Source organism: Microcaecilia unicolor, chromosome 10 (assembly GCF_901765095.1).
Source record: "Microcaecilia unicolor chromosome 10, aMicUni1.1, whole genome shotgun sequence".
Taxonomy (NCBI): Eukaryota; Metazoa; Chordata; class Amphibia; order Gymnophiona; family Siphonopidae; genus Microcaecilia; species Microcaecilia unicolor.
In genome coordinates, this window is record NC_044040.1 from 14,365,581 (window position 1) to 14,387,932 (window position 22,352).

The following is a 22,352-nucleotide window of genomic DNA, read 5'->3' on the forward strand; positions in this document are numbered from 1 at the left end:
AGTGGAAAATGTTTTAATAAATGTAGGTCAAAATTCTGAGGAACAAAGGGGAAACATTTTTATGACTTTTTTTTTTGTTTTCTTTCCTTTTTATGTATTTTTTAAAATCATATTTCCTTATATTCTTCCAAGATAATTATTACAAGTCTTAATACTCAGTTTCCAAAATTACACTTTCTCATGCAGCCAATACTACAGTGGTTCCCAAACCTGGTCCTGGAGACTCCCCAGCCAGTCAGGTTTTTCCGGATATCCACAATGAATATTCATGAGAGAGATTTGCATGCAGTGGAGGCAGTGCATGCAAATCTGTCTCATGAATATTTATTGTGGCTGTCCTAAAACTCTGACTGGGTAGGGTGCCTCCAGGACCAGGTTTGGAACCACTGCATTACTAGAATAAATGAACAAGTTAATCTCAAAGTTAAAGATATGAAAATAGCAACTTACTGCACTGCTACAGGAAATGTCTTTCACTTTAAGCCAGGCAAGATCTAGTGTTCCCTCTCCCTTGTAACAGGACTGCAGCCTCTCTTTTATTCGGTCATTAATTTCCTTCAGGGACAAAAACAGCAAAGGGCAGATTCGTCCAAGGATTTCATCCTTTTTTTCTGCCCTTTAGAGAAAATAGTAAATAAGACATCATCGTTGGACCCAATTCCTAAGGTTTTTGCCAGTATGGATCCAGCTTTGGATAAGTAAGCAGCCTGAAGCATCGATATTCCACTCCATTATGCTCACAGCCAATGGGCACCTCGACATACGAGTTAACGGCTGTATCTTCTTTACAAAGTCGTACCAATTTGGATGTATATACTTGCTCCTTTGTCGTGGAACCAGGTGGGAAGGTCATCTCAGGCTGAAGAGTCAAAAAATAGACATAGTTGCCACTGCTGAAGCCATATATGTAGTAGATGTCAAGTCTGGAATGATGGTAAATGTGTCCGAGGGAATCTTGATCATCGAAGCTACAAATTCATCATGAAATACGTAAGTAAACATTCCATCAGCTTCTGGGTTCTTGGTCAACTTTCTACTAGAGATGGTTGGAAAGTACTCTGGTTTGCCATCCACAGCAGTAGCAATGAAAAGTTTGTCATCCACATTGCTATGGGAAACTATGACTCCGAAAACAGAGCCACTTTCATTAACCCCAGAAAGGTAATGCTCCTTTTTATGAAAAGGTTCCCCAAGTTTAAAGAGATCATCAAGTTTCAGGAGTTTGCAGATCCCTTGGTAAAGACTGCCACAGGCTATTAACCTATTCTCTTTGTAGTCTATCAAGAGCATTTTATTAACATTGTTGGTTAAGTCAACTGCTCACTGCAGGGTTGAACTATCTTAGGAGGATAGCATTTTGGGTTATCATCATCTGGACCCAGTCTGGTGGGTTGCCAATATTTTAGGTCATTGGAGAGTTTGTAGATCCAGTTGACTGCTCCCAATATATGTGACCAGTTCTATTATCAACCACCAAGTGGTTAAAAGTCCAATCTACATGTTGAACATGGAAAGTGGTAAAGTTTCTTTTTGTGTTGGATAATGCTTAGAGACAGCTGCGGTTGCTGCAAAGAGCAGAATTTGGGCAACCATACAGGTCCAGGTCCACCTGCTGCCGCCATTTCAATTTTTGCTTTCTAATTTGTATTCCACTGAGGTACAATATATGTGCCAGTTTCACTGAAGTCTGGTCAAAATATGGGACCATTCAAATCTTACTGTCCTGCAAAAGAAGATAAAATAGTTACAATGGAATCTCATTTTTGTTTTTATTGTGTACAATTGATTCCGTCCACACAACCAAACTCTTGTTTCCAGCCTAACCGGTTCTTAGAAATACGAAGAAATCACCTTCACCTGATAGCTTATGTTTACGTTATTAGATTCTTGATACATCGCCTTTCTGTGGGACAACCAAAGCAGTTATATATTACATACAGGTACTTTCTACGTGCCTAATGGGCTCACAATGTTTTCATTTAACTAGACTCAGAAAAGTATGAAATTTCCAGACCCTGCCAAGGAGACCTCCAACTATGCGAGTTTAGCACTAAATGAAACCCAGTAGATCTAGCAACACATTCCACTCTTTGCTAGTCTGGGTTCATGTTTGTCTATTAGTTTCCTGGCACACGGGAGGCAGTGCCTGGATGCCAGTGAGCCGGGCTCCCAGCAACAGAGTCCACTACAAGCAATTCAGCATTCAGCACAGCCATGCAAGGCATCAAAATCTCTAATCACTAACATTTTTCCCCTCCCTTGGCTTCCTTTAATCGACACTGATTGCTCTAAACAATGCACTGTTTGGAAAACTAGCATAAAAGGAAAGCACACAGGAAGATTATTAACTCCAGACGCAATGAGTGCTCTATAACTTATGGTAGGAAAGGCCTGGATGTTTTTCCAGTGATCTCGGTTTCAGTGGTCAGAATATGACCATAGTCCTGGCATGGTGAAGACTGTCAAGGGGGAGAATTGGACTGTTACAACAGATCTTCTCAACACATAAAAACATTGTACTTATAAAACATTGGTGTTCAAGTGTTTTTATTACACAGAAACAGGGAAATTGGCAGCAGATGAAAACTACTGTAAAGCCCATTGACTTTGCCCCTACCACAGTCCCATAAGCAATCAACCTATAGAGCTGGGAGGAAATGGGGGTTTAAGATAATGAAATATATTATACACGTATTTGAAAGGAATAATCTTTAACTGGCTGTGTTAGGATGCTTCTGGAACACCTGAGGGAAATATTTATAAACCACATCAAACATGCAGTCAGAATGCTGGATTAGGTATGGGATTTACAGGAAGCAAAACGAAAGCCGGAAATACCTGTATTGGCCTAGCAGCGGAGGTGGTGGAGACCAGCACTGTAACGTAATGTAAATCTACTTGGGACAGATGTAGAGAGCTATTTTAGGAAAAGGGAGAGATTAGATAAAGACAATATGAGGGTGAAGGCTGGGGTCACTGGTTTTGGTTTAACTGGGGGAATTTAATATATTCGTTTATTCAAAGTCACAGACAAACCAAGTGGAGGAGTGGCCTAGTGGTTAGGGTGGTGGACTTTGGTTCCTGGGGAACTGAGGAACTGAGTTTGATTCCCACTTCAGGCACAGGCAAGCTCCTTGTGACTCTGGGCAAGTCACTTAACCCTCCATTGCCCCATGTAAGCCGATTGAGCCTGCCATGAGTGGGAAAGCGCAGGGTACAAATGTAACAACAATAAAATAGATACTATTGGAGATTCTACATGGAATGTTGCTACTTTTGGAGATTCTACATGGAATGTTGCTACTCTTGAGATTCTACATGGAATGTTGCTATTCCACTAGCAACATTCCATGTAGAAGGCTGCGCAGGCTTCTGTTTCTGTGCAGGACGTTCAGACTCACAGAAGCAGAAGCCTGCGCGGCCACATTGGTGATCTGCAAGGGCCGACTTCTACATGGAACATTCCATGTAGAATCTCAAATAGTAGCAACAGTGGAGGAGTGGCCTAGTGGTTAGGGTGGTGGACTTTGGTCCTGGGGAACTGAGTTTGATTCCCTCTTCAGGCACAGGCAGCTCCTTGTGACTGGGCAAGTCACTTAACCCTCCATTGCCCCATGTAAGCCGCATTGAGCCTGCCATGAGTGGGAAAGCACGGGGTACAAATGTATAAATAAATAACTGAGAAGACTGGGTCAATAGGTCTTTATCATCTTCCACTGTTTTACTATAAAAGGGCAGACTGGGCGGGCAAAGTGGTTCACATGTATCAAGTCTTCTTATGTCTATGTTTATATACAAATAAACCACAAGAATAAACAATAACAGTCACAAAGCATTTAGAACCAAGCAGTAGCGTAAACTCCAGCCAAAAAACCCAGCGGTGCAGGTGACCTGGGGAAGAAGGGGCCCACGTAGCCACTCCCATACCTCCTGAGATGGATCCGCTCCCTGCTCTGAGGGGCCCTTTATTTAGACTTTTGGCATCGGAACCAAGACACAATTTAGTTTAATATGGCATTTTATAGCACTTTTATCCAGAAAACAATTCAGGTGGTTTATTTATTTATTTATTGCATTTGTACCCCACATTATCCCACCTTTTTGCAGGCTCAATGTGGCTTACATGGTGTTAATATGATACCATCATTACATAATCTTAGATACATTCGGTAATAGGCTGGAGGGTAAAAGAATAATTAGTTAGAAGGTGTTAGGTAAGGTTGTGTGAGGGGTGTTTAAGGCATTTGGGTGGTGTAGGGAGTGATTTGTTTCATTAAGGATTATTTTTGTATGGCTTGTTGAAGAGATGAGTTTTCATAGATTTGCGAAAGCTGGTTAAGTTGTTCGTGGTTTTTAGGTTAAAACAAAAATACAAAAAGTTTCAACTTAATAAATTGATCATCAAAAATTTCAACATAATAAATATTCCTTAATTCTATGAAATTGGGTGCCCAACCTTACGCTTAGGGATAGAATCTACATATGGTGCTTAAAAAACAAAAAAATCAGTGCAGAGAAAAGCGCCATTCTATAAGCCGTGCTTAAAATTAGTACAGTTCATAGAATAGCGTTTTACGCACAGGAATCACATTTAACTAACCATGGCCATCTGCACCAATGAAACGATTGAATAAATTCTTTGTTTCAGTCTTTACGGAGGAAGATGTAGGAGATCTACCTGTACCAGAAAGGTTTTCAAGGGTGATGATACAGAGGACCTGGAGGAAATCTCTGTGAACCTGGAAGATGTACTGAGCCAAATAGAAAAGTTAAGAGTGATAAATCACTTGGACCAGATGGTATACACCCCAGGGTGCTGAAAGAACTCAAAACATGAAATTGCTGATCTGTTAGTGATCTGTAATACCTGAAGATTGGAGGGCGGCCAATGTAATGCTGATTTTTAAAAGGATTCCAGGGGTGATCCTGGAAATTGCAGACTGATAAGCCTGACAGTGCCGGGCAAAATAGTGGAAACTATTATAAAGAAAAAAATTATGAAACACATGGAGGTGTATTTTCAAAGCACTTAGCCTCCCAAAGTTCCATAGAACCTATGGAACTTAGCATCCCAAAGTGCTTTGAAAATATGCCTCATAGACAAACGTGGTTTAAAGGGACAGAGTCAGCATGAGTTCAGCCAAGAGAACTCTTCCTTCATCAATTTGGCTTCATTTCTTGAAGACGAAAATAAACTGCAGATAAAGGTGAGCCAGCTGATGTAGTGCATCTAGCTTTTCAGATAGCACAAGAGAGACTCCTGAGAAAATTAAAAAGTCATGGGAATGGAGGCAATGTCCTTCTATGGATTAGGAATTGGTCACTGGACAGAAAACAGACGGTAGGGTTTAAATGGCCATTTTTCTCAATGGAGGAAGATGAATAGTGGGAGTGTAAAACGCATGTGGATTGTGAAAAATTGCAGGAAGACCTTAGGAAACTGGAAGACTGGGCAAACCAAATGGCAGATGAAATTTAAGGTGGACAAATGCAAAGTGATGCACATTGGGAAGAATAATCCGAATCATAGTTACCCGATGCTGGGGTCCACCTTAGGAGTCAGCACTCAAAAGATCTAGGTGTCATTACAGACAACACACTGAAATCTTCTGCCTAGTGTGCAATGGTGGCCAAAAAAGCCAACAGGATGCTAGGAATCATTAGGAAGGGATCAGGGGTGTAGCCAGACTTCAGCGGGAGGGGGGTCCAGAGCCCGAGGTGAGGGGGCACATTTTAGCCCCCCCCCCCCCGCGCCACCACCAACTTTGCCCCCCCTGCCGATGACCCTCTCAACCCCCTCCACCGTCGCCTACCTTTGCTGGCGGGGGACCCCAACCCCCGCCAGACGAGTTCCTCTTCTTCCGGCGCAAGGCTTCATTCTGTTCCTAAGTCTGACGTCCTGCACGTTGTACATGCAGGATGTCAGACTCACAGAAACAGAACGAAGTCTGCGCCGGAAGAAGAGGACCTCGCTGGCTGATCTGCAAGGCTCCGTTCTGTTTCTGTGAGTCTGACGTCCCGCACACCAGACTCAGAAACAGAACAAAGCCTTGCGCCGGAAGAAGAGAACCTCGGCTGGCGGGGGTTGGGGTCTCCCGCCAGCAAAGGTAGGCAACGGCGGGTTGGCAGCGGAAGGGGGGGGCTTGAGAGGGTCATCGGCAGGCGGTCCAGGGCCAAATTTATGGGGGCCCAGGCCCCCATGGCCCCACATAGCTACGCCACTGAAAGGGAAACAAAATAAGAACAAGAATATAATGCCTCTGTATCACTCCACGGTGTGACCTCTCCTTGAGTCTTGTATTAAATTCTGGTAAATGGATCTTAAAAAAAAAAAAGATATAGCAGAATTAGGAAAGGTCAAAGAAGAGCGACCAAAATTATAAAGGGGATGGAACTCCTCCCGTATTAGGAAAGGCTAAAGTGGTTTGGGGTTCTTTAGCTTAGAAAAGAGACAACTGAGGAAATATAAAATTGAGGTCTATAAATCCTAAGTGGTGTAGAACGAAGTGTATCAAATTTTACTCTTTCAAATAGTACAAAGACTAGGGGACACTCAATGAAATTACATGTAAATACTTTTAAAACAAATAGGAGGAAATATTTTTTCATGCAAAGAATAGTTAAGCTCTGGAACTCATTGCAGGAGGAAGTGGTAACAGCAGTTAAAGTATCTGGGTTTTAAAAAAGGTTTGGAGAAGTTCCTGGAGGAAAAGTCCATAGTTTGCTATTGAGACAGACATAGGGGAAGCCATAGTAGCATGGAATCTTGCTACTCTTGGGATTCTGGAATGTTGCTACTCTTTGGGATTCTTCCAGGTATTTGTGACCTGGATTGGTCACTGCTGGATGTAGGATACTGGCTAGATAGACCAGTGATCTGACAAATGTACACATTTAATCCCTGTTATTCTAGTGCATTAATTTTAGGAATGCCTCGTGACGCCCATGCCTCTCCCATTTCAGGTCCCCCATTTTTCAGATCACGCCTAAATTTACATGTGTAAATGCCAACTAATCTAATTAGTGCCAATAATTGCATGTCAATTAAATTACGTGTGTACACTTTTTGGCGACTTTTACAGAATTAAAAGATTAGTGCACAAAGTTGCACGTACAATTGATAGAATACGGTCAGTTGCATGCACAACTTAATTTAACAATTGGCTGTTGATTGACATTAACAGCCAATAATGGGTTTACATTGGTGCTAATTGGCAGTAATTGACACCAATTAGCAATTGCCGTTAGTCACTATTCTAGAAGTTGTGCACTTCAGTTTCTATCATGTGCAAGTTCTAGGGGTCACATATTAATAGAAATAAAGTTACATGTGCCACAATATATAGGCCTATGTAAAATCCTAAAATCAACATATAAACGGCGAGTGACCGTACTCACTCGCAAACGCGCAGTAGAGACCTTCTCTGCCCCGCCCCCACGTCAATACGTGATGACGGGGGGCGGAACACAGAGGGTCTGTACTGCGCATTGCTGAGGGAGGGACACCGCCGTCTAACGCTCCCCCCACCCGAGTCGCCGCCGCCACCCACCTTCTACCCGGTCAGGCCCTCGCTCCGCTATTGAAACAGCGAGGGTCCGGGAACGCAGCACTGAGCTCTGCTGAGCTGCCGACATCGCCCTTCCTTCTTCTTCTCTGCCTCTGTCCCGCCCTCGACGACGTTACGTCACACGAGGGCGGGACAGGCAGAGAAGAAGAAGGAAGGCTGACGTCGGCAGCTCAGCAGAACTCAGTGCTGCGTTCCCGGACCCTCGCTGTTTCAATAGCGGAGCGAGGGCCCGGCCGGGTGGAAGGTGGGTGGTGACGGCTCGGTGGGGGGGCGCGAACTCGGAGGGGGAGGGGCAGCGGCGAACTCGGCGGTGGGGGCGGGTCTTTCAACCCCCCTTCCTATAATAGCCCGTTTTTACGGGCTCAAAGTCTAGTATACATATATATGAGGGAGGAGTGGCCTAGCAGTTAGAGCACCAGTCGACATCCAGAGGTAGCCGGTTCAAATCCCACTGCTGTTCCTTGTGACTCTGGGCAAGTCACTTAACCCTCCATTGCCTCAGGTACAAACTTAGATTGTGAGCCCTCCTGGGACAGAGAAATATCCAGAGTACCTGAATGTAACTCACCTTGAGCTACTACTGAAAAAGGTGTGAGCAAAATCTAAATAAATAAATAGTAACATAGTAAATGACAGCAGATAAAGACCTCTACGGTCCATCCAGCCTGCCCAAAAAGATACTTTATATGTATACCTGAGTTTGATTTGTCATTCTCAGGGCGTAGACTGTAGAAGTCTGCCCAGCACTCTTCTTGCACTAAAAGTTATGAAGATTCTGGAATCCTAAAGAGTTACAAGATTCCAGAATCCCAATGAGTAGCAACATTCCATGTAGAACCCCATAGAGTAACAGTAGTGGAGTGGTTAGAGCACTGATCTTGCAATCCAGAGGTGGCCAGTTCAAATCCCATTGCTGCTCCTTGTGATCTTGGGCAAGTCACTTAACCCTCCATTGCCTCAGGTACAAACTTAGATTGTGAGCCCTCCTGGGACAGAGAAATATCCAGAGTACCTGAATGTAACTCACCTTGAGCTACTACTGAAAAAGGTGTGCGCAAATCTAAATAAATAAATAAATATTCCATGTAGAACCCCAAAGAGTACAAGATTCTAGAATCCCAATGAGTAGCAACATTCCATGTAGAACCCTAAAGCCTAACAAGTGGAGGAGTGGCCAAGTGGTTAGAGTACCGGTCTTGCAATACAGAGGTGGCCAGTTCAAATCCCACTGCTGCTCCTTGTGATCTTGGGCAGCTCACTTAACCCTCCATTGCCTCAGGTACAAACTTAGATTGTGAGCCCTCCTGGGACAGAGAAATATCCAGAGTACCTGAATGTAACTCACCTTGAGCTACTACTGAAAAAGGTGTGAGCAAAATCTAAATAAATAAATAATATAAAATAAAATCAGATTACATTGTTTCTTCACTTAGATGACTAACTGGGAACCACTAGCCTCCTTAACTGAGGGGTCCTTTTACTAAGGTGCGCTGAAAAATGGCTTGCAGTAGTGTAGACGCAGGTTTTGGGTGCGCATCGATCCATTTTTCAGCATGCCTGTAAAAAAAGCCTTTTTTTAAAAAATTTTCCACTAAAATGGATGTGCAGCAAAATCAAAATTGCCACGCGTCCATTTTGGGTCTGAGACCTTACCATCAGCCATTGACCTAGTGGTGAAGTCTCATCCGGTAAGTGGGCAGTAATGAGCTGTGCGTGTCCAATACGCACATCCGAAAATAAAAATTATTTTTCGGACGAGTATATCAAACACGCACCAAAAATGAAATTACCACAAGAGCCACATGGTAGCCAAGCAGTAACTCCATTTTGGCGCACATTGGACACGTGTAGACGCTTACGCAGCTTAATTCTGATGTATCTTAACACAAGACTATCTATATTGCAGGAAGCAGGTAAAGCTTTGCTCTTCAACCAGGCCTTTAATGGAAGTAAAGCAGGACATGTTTACCCGGCCCTAACCTAGCTAAGTTAATGTTCAAGCACCTTTCTGACCTCGTTTCCAACTTTCTATAAATGAATCCCCTTATTTTCTGACTTCTGTTACTCTGTCTTATCTATATGTTCCATCTTTGCTTATACCCTAGGCTGTCTATGGAAATGTTTTATTATGTATTGTGTAGACACTGTAATATAGCATAGTATGCCATACTTTGTATTGTTTGAATATTTTTACTGCTGTAATTGTCTATTGCTTTCTGTAATTGTCTCTTGCTGTACACTGCCTTAAGTGAATTCCTTCAAAAAGGAGGTAAATAAATCCTAATAAATAAATCAAAATTTGTTTGCATTTACCTCTCATCTTTTCAATTACATTCATGTACAGAAGGAATTTCCCTATCCCTGGAATGCTCACAATCTAAATTTGCACCCGATTTAGGGGCCCTTTCAACAAGCTGCGTCCCACAGTACTTACGACGTGTACATGCTCTACTGGTGAGCTACAAAATAAAATGTACTTTCTCCCGCAGGCGGCATGTCTGGTGCTACATGTTTAGCACATGTGAGCTTTTACCACCTATAAAATGGGTGGCAGTAAAGGCCCACATTAGCAAAACAAATGACCTTAGCACTTGGGAAAGACCCAAACAAGGATAATCTATGGCCATGTTTTGCCACAACTTTGCAAAAAGGACCCCTTAATATCCTTAGGAAGACTATTTCACAATACATAGACAATGGGGCTCATTTTCAAAGCACTTGGACTCACAAAGTTCCATAGGTTGCTATTATGGGCATTTTCGAAAGAGAAGGGCGCCCATCTTCTGACACAAATCGGGAGATGGGCGTCCTTCTCTCAGGGTCGCCCAAATCGGCATAATCGAAAGCCGATTTTGGGTGCCCTCAACTGCAATCCGTCGCGGGGACGACCAAAGTTCACGGGGGCGTGTCGGAGGTGTAGCGAAGGCGGGACTGGGGCATGCTTAAGAGATGGGCGTCCTCGGAATATAATGGAAAAAAGAAGGGCGTCTCTGACGAGCATTTGGTCGACTACTTGGTCCATTTTTTTTCACAACCAAGCCTCAAAAAGGTGCCCAAACTGACCAGATGACCACCAGAGGGAATCGGGGATGACCACCAGAGGGAATCGAGGATGACCTCCCCCCTTACTCCCCCAGGGGTCACCAACCCCCTCCCACCCTAAAAAAAAATTAAAACTTTTTGCCAGCCTCAAATGTCATACCCAGCTCCTTGACAGCAGTATGCAGGTCCCTGGAGCAGTTTTAGTGGGTGCAGTGCACTTCAGGCAGGCGAACCCAGGCCCATCCCCCCCTACCTGTTACTCTTGTGGTGGTAAATGTGAGCCCTTCAAAACCCACCCAAAACCCACTGTACCCACATGTAGGTGCCCCCCTTCATCCCTTAGGGCTATGGTAGTGGTGTACAGTTGTGGGGAGCTGGGGTTTGGGGGGGCTCAGCACACAAGGTAAGGGAGCTATGCACCTGGGAGCAATTTGTGAAGTCCACTGCAGTGCCCCCTAGGGTGCCCAGTTGGTGTCCTGGCATGTGAGGGGGATCAGTGCACTACGAATGCTGGCTCCTCCCACAAACAAATGCCTTAGATTTGGTCGTTTTTGAGATGGGCGTCCTTGGTTTACATTATCGCCGAAAACCGGGAACGATCATCTCGACATTTAGGTCAACCATCTCTAAGGTCAACCTAAATGTTGAGATTTGGGCATCCCCGACCGTATTATCGAAACGAAAGATGGACGCCCATCTTGTTTCGATAATAGCAGTTTCCCCACCCCTTCACGGGGCCATCCTGCGGGGATGCCCTCAAGAAAACTTGGGCGCCCCATTCGATTATTCCCCTCCACGTAACTTTGTAAGTCTAAGTGCTTTGAAAATATGCCTCGATGCCATGTTAAGTCCACTTCGCAGTGGCAGACAACCCAAGTGTTATGACCCGGTAGTAGTGAGCCACTGTGCCCCGACTGAGCACGGCAGAGATGGAGTGACACCGCACTCGGTCAGGCAGCGTTCACCGGGAGTTGAGCTCCCAGCTGCAGGTAGCCACCAGGACTTCTGGAACCGGCGGGGTTGCACAGCCACTGACCAGTATAGCAGGAAACAGACACAGTCCAGAACCAGAACTCCAACGGGCAAAGAATAGTCAATTCAGTCCAGGGTCAAGGCAGGCAGCAAACAAGCGAAATCCGAGAAGACTAGCCAAGGTCCGGTACACAGGAAAACAGGAACAGGAGAAAGTCGGTGAACAGCACTCCGACAGCAACTCCTCAGAACAAATGAGGCCGAAGCAATGAAGGACTGAAGGCAGGGCTTTAAGTAGTGGAGGAATTAGGCTCAAGTATGTGCAGCTCATACAAGATGGCTGCCCCCATCAGCAGAGGTGCCTTCGTCCAAATATGGGCTTCCTTCCTAACCTCGTTACTCCAAGTTGGCTGCCCCCTCCTGAGCTAGCCAAGATGGCTGCTGTCCTTGATCCAACCCGGATGACGGCTGCCAGGCTTAGGAAACTGAAACAGACCCTTGTCCCTCTTGAACAAAGCTGAGGAATGACTTAGCTGGGAGGAGCGTCGAACAGGTGAGGGACGTAACACCAAGTTCCTTTCCTGAGGTAATCTTTGATCTTAATTGTGCTAAGAGTTGTATTACTGTGCACTGCAAAGAGCCTTAATGCATTTATAAATGGAGCCCTTGTGAAAAAGCAGTATGCATTTTCCTCGTATATATAATATTTATCAAATGCCTGCATCCAGCAAAGGCTCCAAGCTGTGCATAAAACAAAGATTACAAACGTGTATTACTAAGACATCCAATCACCATGCGGCTGAGGTACTGGCTTCATGATTATTGTATAACATGCAAATTTCAAATAATTGAGGTTTTTCCTATTAACAGACCATGACTTTTCCTGGATAATGAGTTCTGGGTATATAGAAAAACAGTGGTCTACTGTACATGTTAACCAGAACTTGTCCTGTTCGAGTTTCTCAAAGTCTCGCTGACTCTGATGTTATGGATGTGATTTTGAATCTTGAGGAATTAGTAAGTAGCAACACTGTGGATGAAGGTGGTCAACCAGTCATGCAGAAGATGACAATGGGTGATTCTAGATGCACTAGAAACCTACTGATGCGTTTCCTGGAGCAGAACTCCTATACTTAGCCAAAATGAAATCATGCAGATGTACTGGCTACAGGAAAAGCTTACACAGAAGACTAATTGTATGAAATGAGACTGATGGAGCTGGACTGCATGAAGTAATGAGGTGCAGCAGTTTACCAACATACTGACCTCATCAGTCACCAGTGAGCAGCTTCCCAGCTCTGAAGATCTATCACATCCCTGATGCTGTTGCTTACATTAAAAAGGACGCTTTTGTCATTGATGGTCTAATCAGCCAATTGACCCCTTTTTACTGTTTGCTGCTCAACAAACAGTTGAACCATCATGGTTTCCCGGTTTCTTTTGTTTAATAGGGGGACATTGAATTACCTGGAATGAAAATTTTGGGAGCCAATATCAATCAGTATTTGATGTTTGAACCCCAGGTTTCCAAGGTAGTATATAGTATCTTCAACTCATTGTGAAAATTAAAACGACTAAGACCTCTTTTCCCAAGCCCATTTTTTAGAACCTAGGCTCATCTAAACTTGATTACTGTAGCACCATTTATGCTGGATATAAGAACTCTCTTCTCAAGAAACTACAAATGACCCAAAACACCGCTGCCCACCTCGTCTGTAGGGCATCGTGATTTGCAAAAGCATCTCCTCTATTATTAAAGTTAGACTGGCTTCCTATAAATGCAAGACTCGCCTTTACACTTTGCGTATTTGTTTGTCTACCAAATTTTATTCACTACATCTCCTTCATATATGCAACATCTTATAGACTTGCCATTACGCAACACAACTACATCTTCGAGAGACTACCTTGCTCTTCATTACCCCTCCTGTAAGAAATTAAGTCTACAGATCGATTCACACTGTGGGCTTTACTTACCAAAGCACGAAGAAATGGAAATCCTGACCCAAAAAACTAAGGCATGAAAATGATTACATGACCTTTCGCAAATTGTTGAAAACAGTCTTAAGAACTTCTCTTACCAAGGAAACCAAATGATCTATACTAGACCTGTTTCTCACTATGTTCAATAACCATGCCTACTGTTCCTCTTAGTCCAATATTTTTGTACTCATAGCTATGAATTTTGTCACTGTATACTATACTTTTGTTCTTGCGTGTCAGCCACATTGAACCGGAGCTTGCTTAGGATAATGTGGGATGCAAATGTCATAAATAAATAAATAAATAAATAAAAATGTCTTATCTGGAATGCCAGGATGGCCTTGGGATGCAGTTGTTCAGGGCACAAGCAGGTCAGGTTTTCAGGGTATCCCTAATGAATATGCTTGAGATAGATCTGCATGGCAATACTCTAGAATGCATGCAAAATCTATCAGCTAAAACAATTAAGCTCTGGCATCACAAATCTTTGAAACTTTTGAAAGCTCCCCTCATTCAGCCACTATGGAGCTAAGATGCCACTGTGCTGATTGTCATCTCCAACCTATGCCAGCAGCATCTAGAAACCTGCCCTGGATTCAGAGGATATTTCCCTTTCAGCCCTCTGCCAATGAAGGTCACCGAAAGCGTAGTAAAAAAAAAAAAAAAAAAAGAGGAAGAAAAGCCCTAGGAATAAGATAAAACACAGAGAGGAGAAGAGGAGAGGAACGAAGATACCCACAATGAAGATGCATGAAGTAAATTTGCATGCACCACCTCCATTCTACGCAAATCTGTCTCATGCATCTTCATTGTGGGTATCCTGAAAGCCCGACTGACTAGACGTGTCCTAAGGACCAGGTTAAGATCCACTGATTTAAAGGAATCCATTCCAGGTTTTGTCCTTAGCCATCTGCAGGTTTGCTCAAGTCCTGCAGCAAACAGAACTGTTTCTGATTTTACTCCAACCAGGGAAAGAAAACTCCAGAATTTGGTGAGATCAATACTCTGTTCTTTATAAGTTCGTAGGGACTGGAACCTCCTTTTAGTGTGTCTCTCACACTTGTAAAACAGTGGCAGAACAAATATAAGGTATAATTTAAAAAAATAAAAAAAAAAACCTCTAAAATCAGTAAACAATAATGACCATATACAACTCTTCCAAAAAACAAAAACCTACAGGCAGAGGGAAATACAGAAAACACCTTGAAAGGGTAATTTAAAAAACAACAGTAAATGTTCTCTTGGGTTTTGTAAATACCTCATTTTATTGTCCCCTGTTTCCTATCAGCAATTTTTTTACAAGGCTGACAACGGGACAGGACCCTGGGTCATTTTGAGGTGATTTTTCACACAGGCTAATGACCATAAAGTAATTAACAATTGGTACTAATTATTGTAATAGCCAGATACGTTTCACCTGGTCAGGTGGTCACATCTGAAACAGGAAATGCAAACTCGTTCCTTTCCTTGGGACCCTCAATCAAGTCTCATGTTCAAGATATCTAAAAGATGGCATAGAAAGATAATTGTCTTCACTTTCTGTTTTTCTATTTAGAAATGAAGATCTGTAAACAAGTTGGAGGCGAGACCTTTGTGTTGAACTAGCTTAATATATTTCAGTCCAGAAAAAAGGTCTCACCTACACTACAACTTTTCACCTTTATTTCTACCTATGTGAGTGGCAGAGCAATGATGATTCACACTTATTTTTTTTTTCCTTTCCTACAAACAACACGTACCTGACATCAAAATCCCTTCTGCGAAGTATGAACTCCCCCTCAAATCACAAGTCAGGAACCTTGGAATACAGTTAGATTCAACACTTACTCTGATTCCCCAAATCCAAGCAACCTTCAAGAGCTGCTTTTACTATTTGCGACAGCTGCGCTGCCTCTCTCCTTACATCGAGAAGGCAAATCTTATCCCAGTTGTGCATGCCATGGTAACATTAAAAAACTGGATTACTGTAATGTACTTTACACTGGTCTGACTACCAGCTCCAATTGATTCAGAATGCTGCAGCAAGACTCATAGAAGGTTACAAGTGACGTGATCACATCACACCATTTTTGCAAACACTTCACTGGATGCCAGTACAATACAGGGCTAAATTTAAAATTTAGTTGCAGAGGGAAATGTACCTGGTTGTTGAATGACAGTAGGGGAGGAGTTTGGAGTTAATAAAAAGTTAATGTTGTGGGAAGCAGGAGATCTTTGGTTGCCTCTACCCCCTGCCGGGACTCTTGAGAAGAGGAGGGGGTCCTGGATGGGTTCAAGAAGCTAAGGCTGACCAAAGAGGAAGATTTCTGCCAGTAAAGCATTAACCATGAGAAGGAGGAGTGCTTCAGGTTGGAAACAGAGGATCCAAGCCTGGGAGCAGGAACCGTGAAGAGCTGTTTGGAGCAGGGGCGTAGCCAGACAACAGGTTTTGGATGGGCCTAGGCAAGAAGGAGGGGCACCAAGTGTTCTCCCTCCCCTCCCCCCCCCCCCCCCCCCCCCACACTACCACCAAAAAAATATCCCATCTAGCGGGAAAACCTTCTTTCCACCTTGGCAGTCTACAGCAGGCATGTGCTGAAAACTGAGCATCCACGGGTGCCAGTATCGTGGAGAGTAGAGTTTTTGCTACCATCAGAGGGAAGTCTAGGCTGAAATTTCAGTGTTTTGGTCTAGACCTGTTTTCACAACGAATAAGGCAACAAAAGGTGCCCTAAATGACTAGCTGGAGGGAATCAGGAGTGACCCCCTTCCCCCAATAACCTCCCCAGTGGTCACTGACCCCCCTCCCGCCCCCCAAAAATGTGAATACAAGTATGACTTACCAGCCTCAAATGTTAAAAGTCAGGTCTATTAGAGTAGCATGCCTGGAGTAATACAGTTCAAGCTTCTCCTTCTAACCTACAAATGCACTCAGTCTGCAGCCCCTCCTTACCTCTCTACCCTCATCTCCCCTTACGTTCCTGCCCGAAACCTCCGCTCACAGGACAAATCCCTCCTCTCAGTACCCTTCTCCACCACCGCCAACTCCAGGCTCCGCCCTTTCTGCCTCGCCTCACCCTATGCCTGCAATAAACTTCCTGAGCCCTTACGCCAAGCCCCCTCCCTGCCCATCTTCAAATCCTTGCTCAAAGCCCACCTCTTCAATGTCGCCTTCGGCACCTAACCTTTATACCTGTTCAGGAAATCTAGACTGCCCCTATTTGACTGACTGTACATTTGTCCTTTAGATTGTAAGCTCCTTGAGCAGGGACTGTCCTTCTCTGTTAAACTGTACAGCGCTGCGTAACCCTAGTAGCGCTTTAGAAATGTTAAGTAGTAGTAGTAGTAGGTCTTCAGCTGCTGGAGCATGGGATCCCCACCAGCTACCGCTAAACGTGTTCTACTGTTGGGTGGGCTCTGGCCCACCAAGGCCCACCTGTGGCTACACCACTGGTTTGGAGCCAAAGGTGGTGGTCCACAGAGGTCCTCTGGAGGAGAGGAGGTGAACAGATAGGGAGATCTGATCCAGAGGAAGATCTGCTTGTTGAACAAGTGCTGAAGGCACAGCCCTTAGTTTTTTACACCCAGAAGGAGCTGTAAATATGTGCATACTGTGGGATTATAAATTGCATTGAAGACGATACCCGCAGAAACAAAAGGGGTTCGAAGTTTCCACAAAAGTTCAACAAAAAAGAAAAAAGTGGAAAAACACAACTTCAAGAGATCAATCCGAGACAAGGGATGAGATGCTCCAGGAAAGCTTTATTAGCATCTCACCCCTTGTCTCAGATTGATCTATTGAAGACGAAACATCATATCCCCGAATTTGGCCCAGCACTTAATGGTTTGCATCTGATATCTAGTTGGTTTACAAGTCGATTTAATTTATGCCTGAAAGGATTTTGAACTGCCTGTTGCAGAGAGTTACGGTAAAGTTCCTGTTTGTTTGCATAAAACTCTAGACTGGAGTCTTTTTCTTTGAGTGAGAGTGAAACTTATTCACTCCCAGACTGGTAAAGGAAAGAGAATAGAGTAAAGTGAAATAAGCCCCAGCTCAAAACCCTACAGCCTTCCGGATTTTATCTGGCCACGGATTGCGCCCAGCTCAGTGTGTTTGACTAATAAAGCTGCAGTGCTTTTGATAAACCCACAATGAGCAAGCTGGTGCCCAGACTGGGTGTGTGAGTGGGTAGAGACCAGGGACAGGTCAAATTTAAAAAAAATGCCCCATAAAAGCCAGAGGGTCCTCTAATTCATGCAAAGAAGTAAGGCGCAGACTTAAACTAGACAGCGCATTCTTACCTCTGGGTCTCATATAGCTCACACACATTGGGATGATGAGTCCTAGTGGCCATTGCCATGAACTACAAAGAGGGATGTGCATGGGGGGAGGGGAAAAGCTTGTGATTAGACTTTTGACCTTTCTGACAATTTTTCAGTTCTTTTGACACGTGTGTTTTTAATGCACATTAGAACAAATGCAAATTGACTTTGTATGTGTTAATTCTTAGCTTAAATCAAGTGTTTATTTTAGAAGCGCCATTCCCATTTTCAATGTGCACAAATCAGCACTTAGACATCTATCTTGCATAAGTGTCTAAATTCTGATTTTACAAAGCCAGAATATAAACGTCTAAAACTGAAGAATGTGTAAACGGCATTGGAAAGTATTAATCCGGACTTGTCTGGGGAGGTTCCAGGGTGGGCCTCATAAATGAACATTTATGGGATTTACATTAACTATCTAGGATGTCTAGGTTTCAGAAAAGTGCTCCTTCTGACAGTGCCATATTTAAACTAGGTGCTTCTGATGCGTACACACCCCCTACCAAACTCAGCTCCCACCTTAAAATCCTCTCTGCTGCAGTCTTCACCTGGACAGCAGCAGCACTCATAGGCTGCACTGAGACTTGCTCCCTGAACCATACCGCCATTTTGTGAAGGGCAGACAGTTCAGAGAGGAAGTCCCAGTGCAGGCCGCAGGCAGCCTGTGTGTGCCACTGCTGCTGCCCAAGTGAAGACTACAGCAGAGAGGATTTTAAGGTATGTGGGGGACAGGGGGCAGGGGAGACGTAACCCCTGTAAAAAAACAAAAAAATTCCTGGCTATGCCACTGCGTACTAAGCAGCTCTCCACTACAGGGATTAGGAGAGGTTACCCCTTTAATCTCCCAGTGTATGATGCCCCTTCTCCCCCCTCCCGAAGGCCAAACTGGCAAGGAATACTGAGCTCTGTGACAGCTTCAGGAAAACAAATGCTTTTTGTTTCTAAAACGGTACAGATAAACATTTATTTTCAGATACATAAATGGTTTATATTGCTATTCCACAACATAAATATTTACGTGCTGGCATAAAAACATTTATATGTCTGCTTTGACCCATTGGTATTTTAAGATGTCTTTTTGCTATAATGGATGTTTACAATAGCTAGCCGCAAATCTGGACTTCTCAATTCCAATTTGAATGTCTTTTCTAAAATGCCACTAACTAGGCAAAAGCATGCTAAAAACTGTCCTGCTTGTATACTTTTTGGACTGACTGATAGGCACCCTGCCTGCCTTATGTGCGAGAATCTCCTTCCCCCGAGACCAGCTGCCTGTGCTCTACTCCAGGATCCCCCTTTACTGGGGACATTTACCATTGGACCCTACTAGAACTCTTTACAACTGATGTAAGAAAGCAGAACATTCAAAAGAGGACATGGTCCTGCAGACTCCCCTCCGGCTGCCACTTTTGAAAGATTACAGGTGGCTTCCAATCATTAGGGACAGGGCGATCCAGCCATGGTTTTTCCTGGTTATGTCTATGAACACATGGTCGCAATTTCTCAAAGAAAGGCAGAAGCACATATCCAAGGAAGCAAACGGTGCAAAACCGGAATTCTCTCCAGTGACCACCGTCACCTCATCTTTTGTTTTATTTCATTCAGCTTTGCTTTTTAATTGCATTATTTTTTTTTCACTCTTTCATTCTGCTATCCATGTAAATTCACTGTTCATGCACATATTCCATATTATCTGACATGGGGTGAGATAATAGGAGACTTGTCCTTGATACAGCCTAAGGGAAAAACATAAGCTTATGTCGAATCTTGGTGCCCTCTGACGCTATGAAAGATGAGAATATTTATTGCTCTTTAACCCTCCTGTTTGCCGCCCCCCAATTCACTTTGAATGGGCTGTGTCAGTACTGCCATGTTGCTTAGTAAACAGGGGGGTAAGTGGGGTTTAAAGAAGCCCTAAGCATTTGTATTTAACTGTTCAGAATATGAAAAAGCAAGTTAGAAATTAAACAATAATATTGGACCGGTAACAATTTGGGTGCATTGAGCGCTATAAACAAAACACATCTGAAGGTCAGCTATATACAAAAAATATTATTCAAGCGGATTACTACTACTACTACTACTACTATTTAGCATTTCTATAGCGCTACAAGGCATACGCAGCGCTATATGGTTGATATAGCTAATTAGCTCTTTATAGATGTTTGTGCTATTAATCATATTTCATTTATGTGCATAAATACAAAATTAATGCTTATAAAAGATTTACACACACAAGTAAAACAAAACAAAAATAGAACCCACATGGTAATGGTAATAGTAGCATGCATATATTGTTCAGAAGGAATGGATCCTAAGGAGCTTAGCCGAGAGTGGGTGGCAGAGCCGGTGGCGGGAGGCGAGAATGGTGGTTGGGAGGCGGGGCTAGTGGTTGGGAGGCGGGGATAGTGCTGGGCAGACTTATACGGGCTGTGCCCAGAAAAGGACAGGTACAAATCAAGGTAAGGTATACACAAAAAGTAGCACATGTGAGTTTATCTTGTTGGGCAGACTGGATGGACCGTGCAGGTCTTTTTCTGCCATCATCTACTATGTTACTATGACAAATAAAGAGCAGCATGGCCCATCCAGTCTGCCCGGAAAGGTGCTCAGGGTTGTACCTGTGACTTTGTGCAGGTTATCACCCCATTTGTCTTTAGAGCTGTAACTGATGGTCTACCCCCTTTCTATATCTCCTTTTTTGTTAGAGTGCCAAAGTTATTTTCAAATTTTACTGTGTGAAAATGCACTATACTTTTATTCCATCTTCATTATTTATTTAGATTTTGCTCACACCTTTTTCAGCTATGTTTTGTACCTGAGGCAATGGAGGGTTAAGTGACTTGCCCAAGATCACAAGGAGCAGCAGTGGGATTTGAACTGGCCACCTCTGGATTGCAAGACCGGTGCTCTAACCACTAGGCCGCTCCTGCTATATAGGGAAGCTCTGTGTTTATCCCAGGCCTTTCTGAATTCTGCCATTATCCCACCACCAAGTGTCCATACCTGTATTCAGAGGCACAGAGCAAAAGAAAGTCTTGTAACCTAGTTCACAGCCTTCCAAAGAAGGTCCCCATCAGCCAATACCCTTTTCCCTTACAAGGAGTGCCCAGAGGTGTAATATAATTAGGTACTTGGTTTGCTAAGCAATTGAAAACTGTAGCAAGCTGTAATTGTGTGAAAGCATCTATTAGTCATGACTAATTACTGTCATTAAAGCTCTTTTAACAGAGGCAAAACACACCTATTCGAGTTAGCCCCTCCCTTCCTAGACTCACTGTTGGGAGGGTGGGCTTCTAAGGGCAGCCAGATTGTGTTCACCTCTTCACCCACTTTCCATCAGAAGCCTGCAGAAAAGATCGAGAGGCTATTGCCCAAGGTATTCCCTACTCTACCTTGATCTAAACTTGCCCAAGTTCCTGGAACAGCAGCCCTGGGAGGGGCAAAAAAAATTGATAAACATTATCCACTTTGATTGGAGGGTTCTGTATGTGGGTGTCAGCAATACATTCCCTGCGGTTTGATGTATGATTTTATCTTTTTTTTATTATCTTTTATTCTACTATTTATATTGAACGTAGATGTCTATATCTACACCAGCTGGAAAAGTGTTGATAGGTGGGTATAAAATTAATAAATGAAATGACACTTTTTCTTCACTGGTGAGGTCCTTGCTGAAGAAATATGAAAAGATGACCTGAATATGTGTTTAACTTCTCAAGTATTTCTCAGCCTTATAATCTATGATAGGATCTGTCATTTGCTGAATAATTCAATGAGCCAAGCATGCAATAGAGGGGGTTAACGTAATCCTCATTAATCCTTATTTATAACATTGAGCAATAGTCCATATTTTATTCTTGGCATATTTCTTAACACTTTTTTATTTTATACTTTTATAAAAATTGTTAGGAAGATTCTAATCTTTTCTCTCTTCCTTGCATTTATAGCGTAGTGTATCTTTCAATCAAAGAAGAAATACTTAGCTTTTAGCTCAAGTCGAGGTATACACGAGACCAGTTGTCACATGCTTGGCTCATTGAATTATTCAGCCAATGGAGAGGCGGGTATATGTATCTGACAGATCCTATCCTAGCCCTACTATTCTACTGACTGTTGTATTATATGGCTGAGAAATACTTGAGAAGTTGAGCACAAATACGATTCATGCAACTGTTGGCTCCCTTCATTGTCTAAATGTTGATAGTGTATTGGTAATTATTCTGAATATGTGTTTGGCATATTCTGGTACTGCTGCTCCAGTACAGCCCGCAGAGGATCCCAAGGAGGAGAAAATAGGAAAGTGGATATAAACTTCCAGATCATTTCAAGAATGTTAAAATTGCTTTGAGGGATGCTCCAGGACAGGGGTGTCAAACCTCATCCTCGAGGGCCACAATCCAGTCAGGTTTTCAGGATGTCCCCAATTGAGATCTACTTGCATGCACTGCCTCCATTGTAGACAAAAAGACCTCGTGTATA

General features: G+C 43.4%; 2 protein-coding genes across 2 annotated transcripts in view; both read right to left on the reverse strand.

Annotated features, from left to right (window-relative positions):
* PLXNA4 (plexin A4) overlaps positions 1–1,896 on the reverse strand; it is a 944,413-nt gene extending 942,517 nt beyond the window's left edge. The window contains 8 exon segments of the mRNA XM_030216701.1: positions 451–564; positions 567–715; positions 718–924; positions 927–1,310; positions 1,313–1,444; positions 1,447–1,494; positions 1,720–1,723; positions 1,852–1,896. Coding sequence (XP_030072561.1) covers positions 451–564; positions 567–715; positions 718–924; positions 927–1,310; positions 1,313–1,444; positions 1,447–1,494; positions 1,720–1,723; positions 1,852–1,896 — 1,083 coding nt within the window.
* Positions 1,897–2,711: 815 nt separating this feature from the next.
* LOC115478998 (plexin-A4-like) overlaps positions 2,712–22,352 on the reverse strand; it is a 950,498-nt gene continuing 930,857 nt past the window's right edge. The window contains 1 exon segment of the mRNA XM_030216702.1: positions 2,712–2,744. Coding sequence (XP_030072562.1) covers positions 2,712–2,744 — 33 coding nt within the window.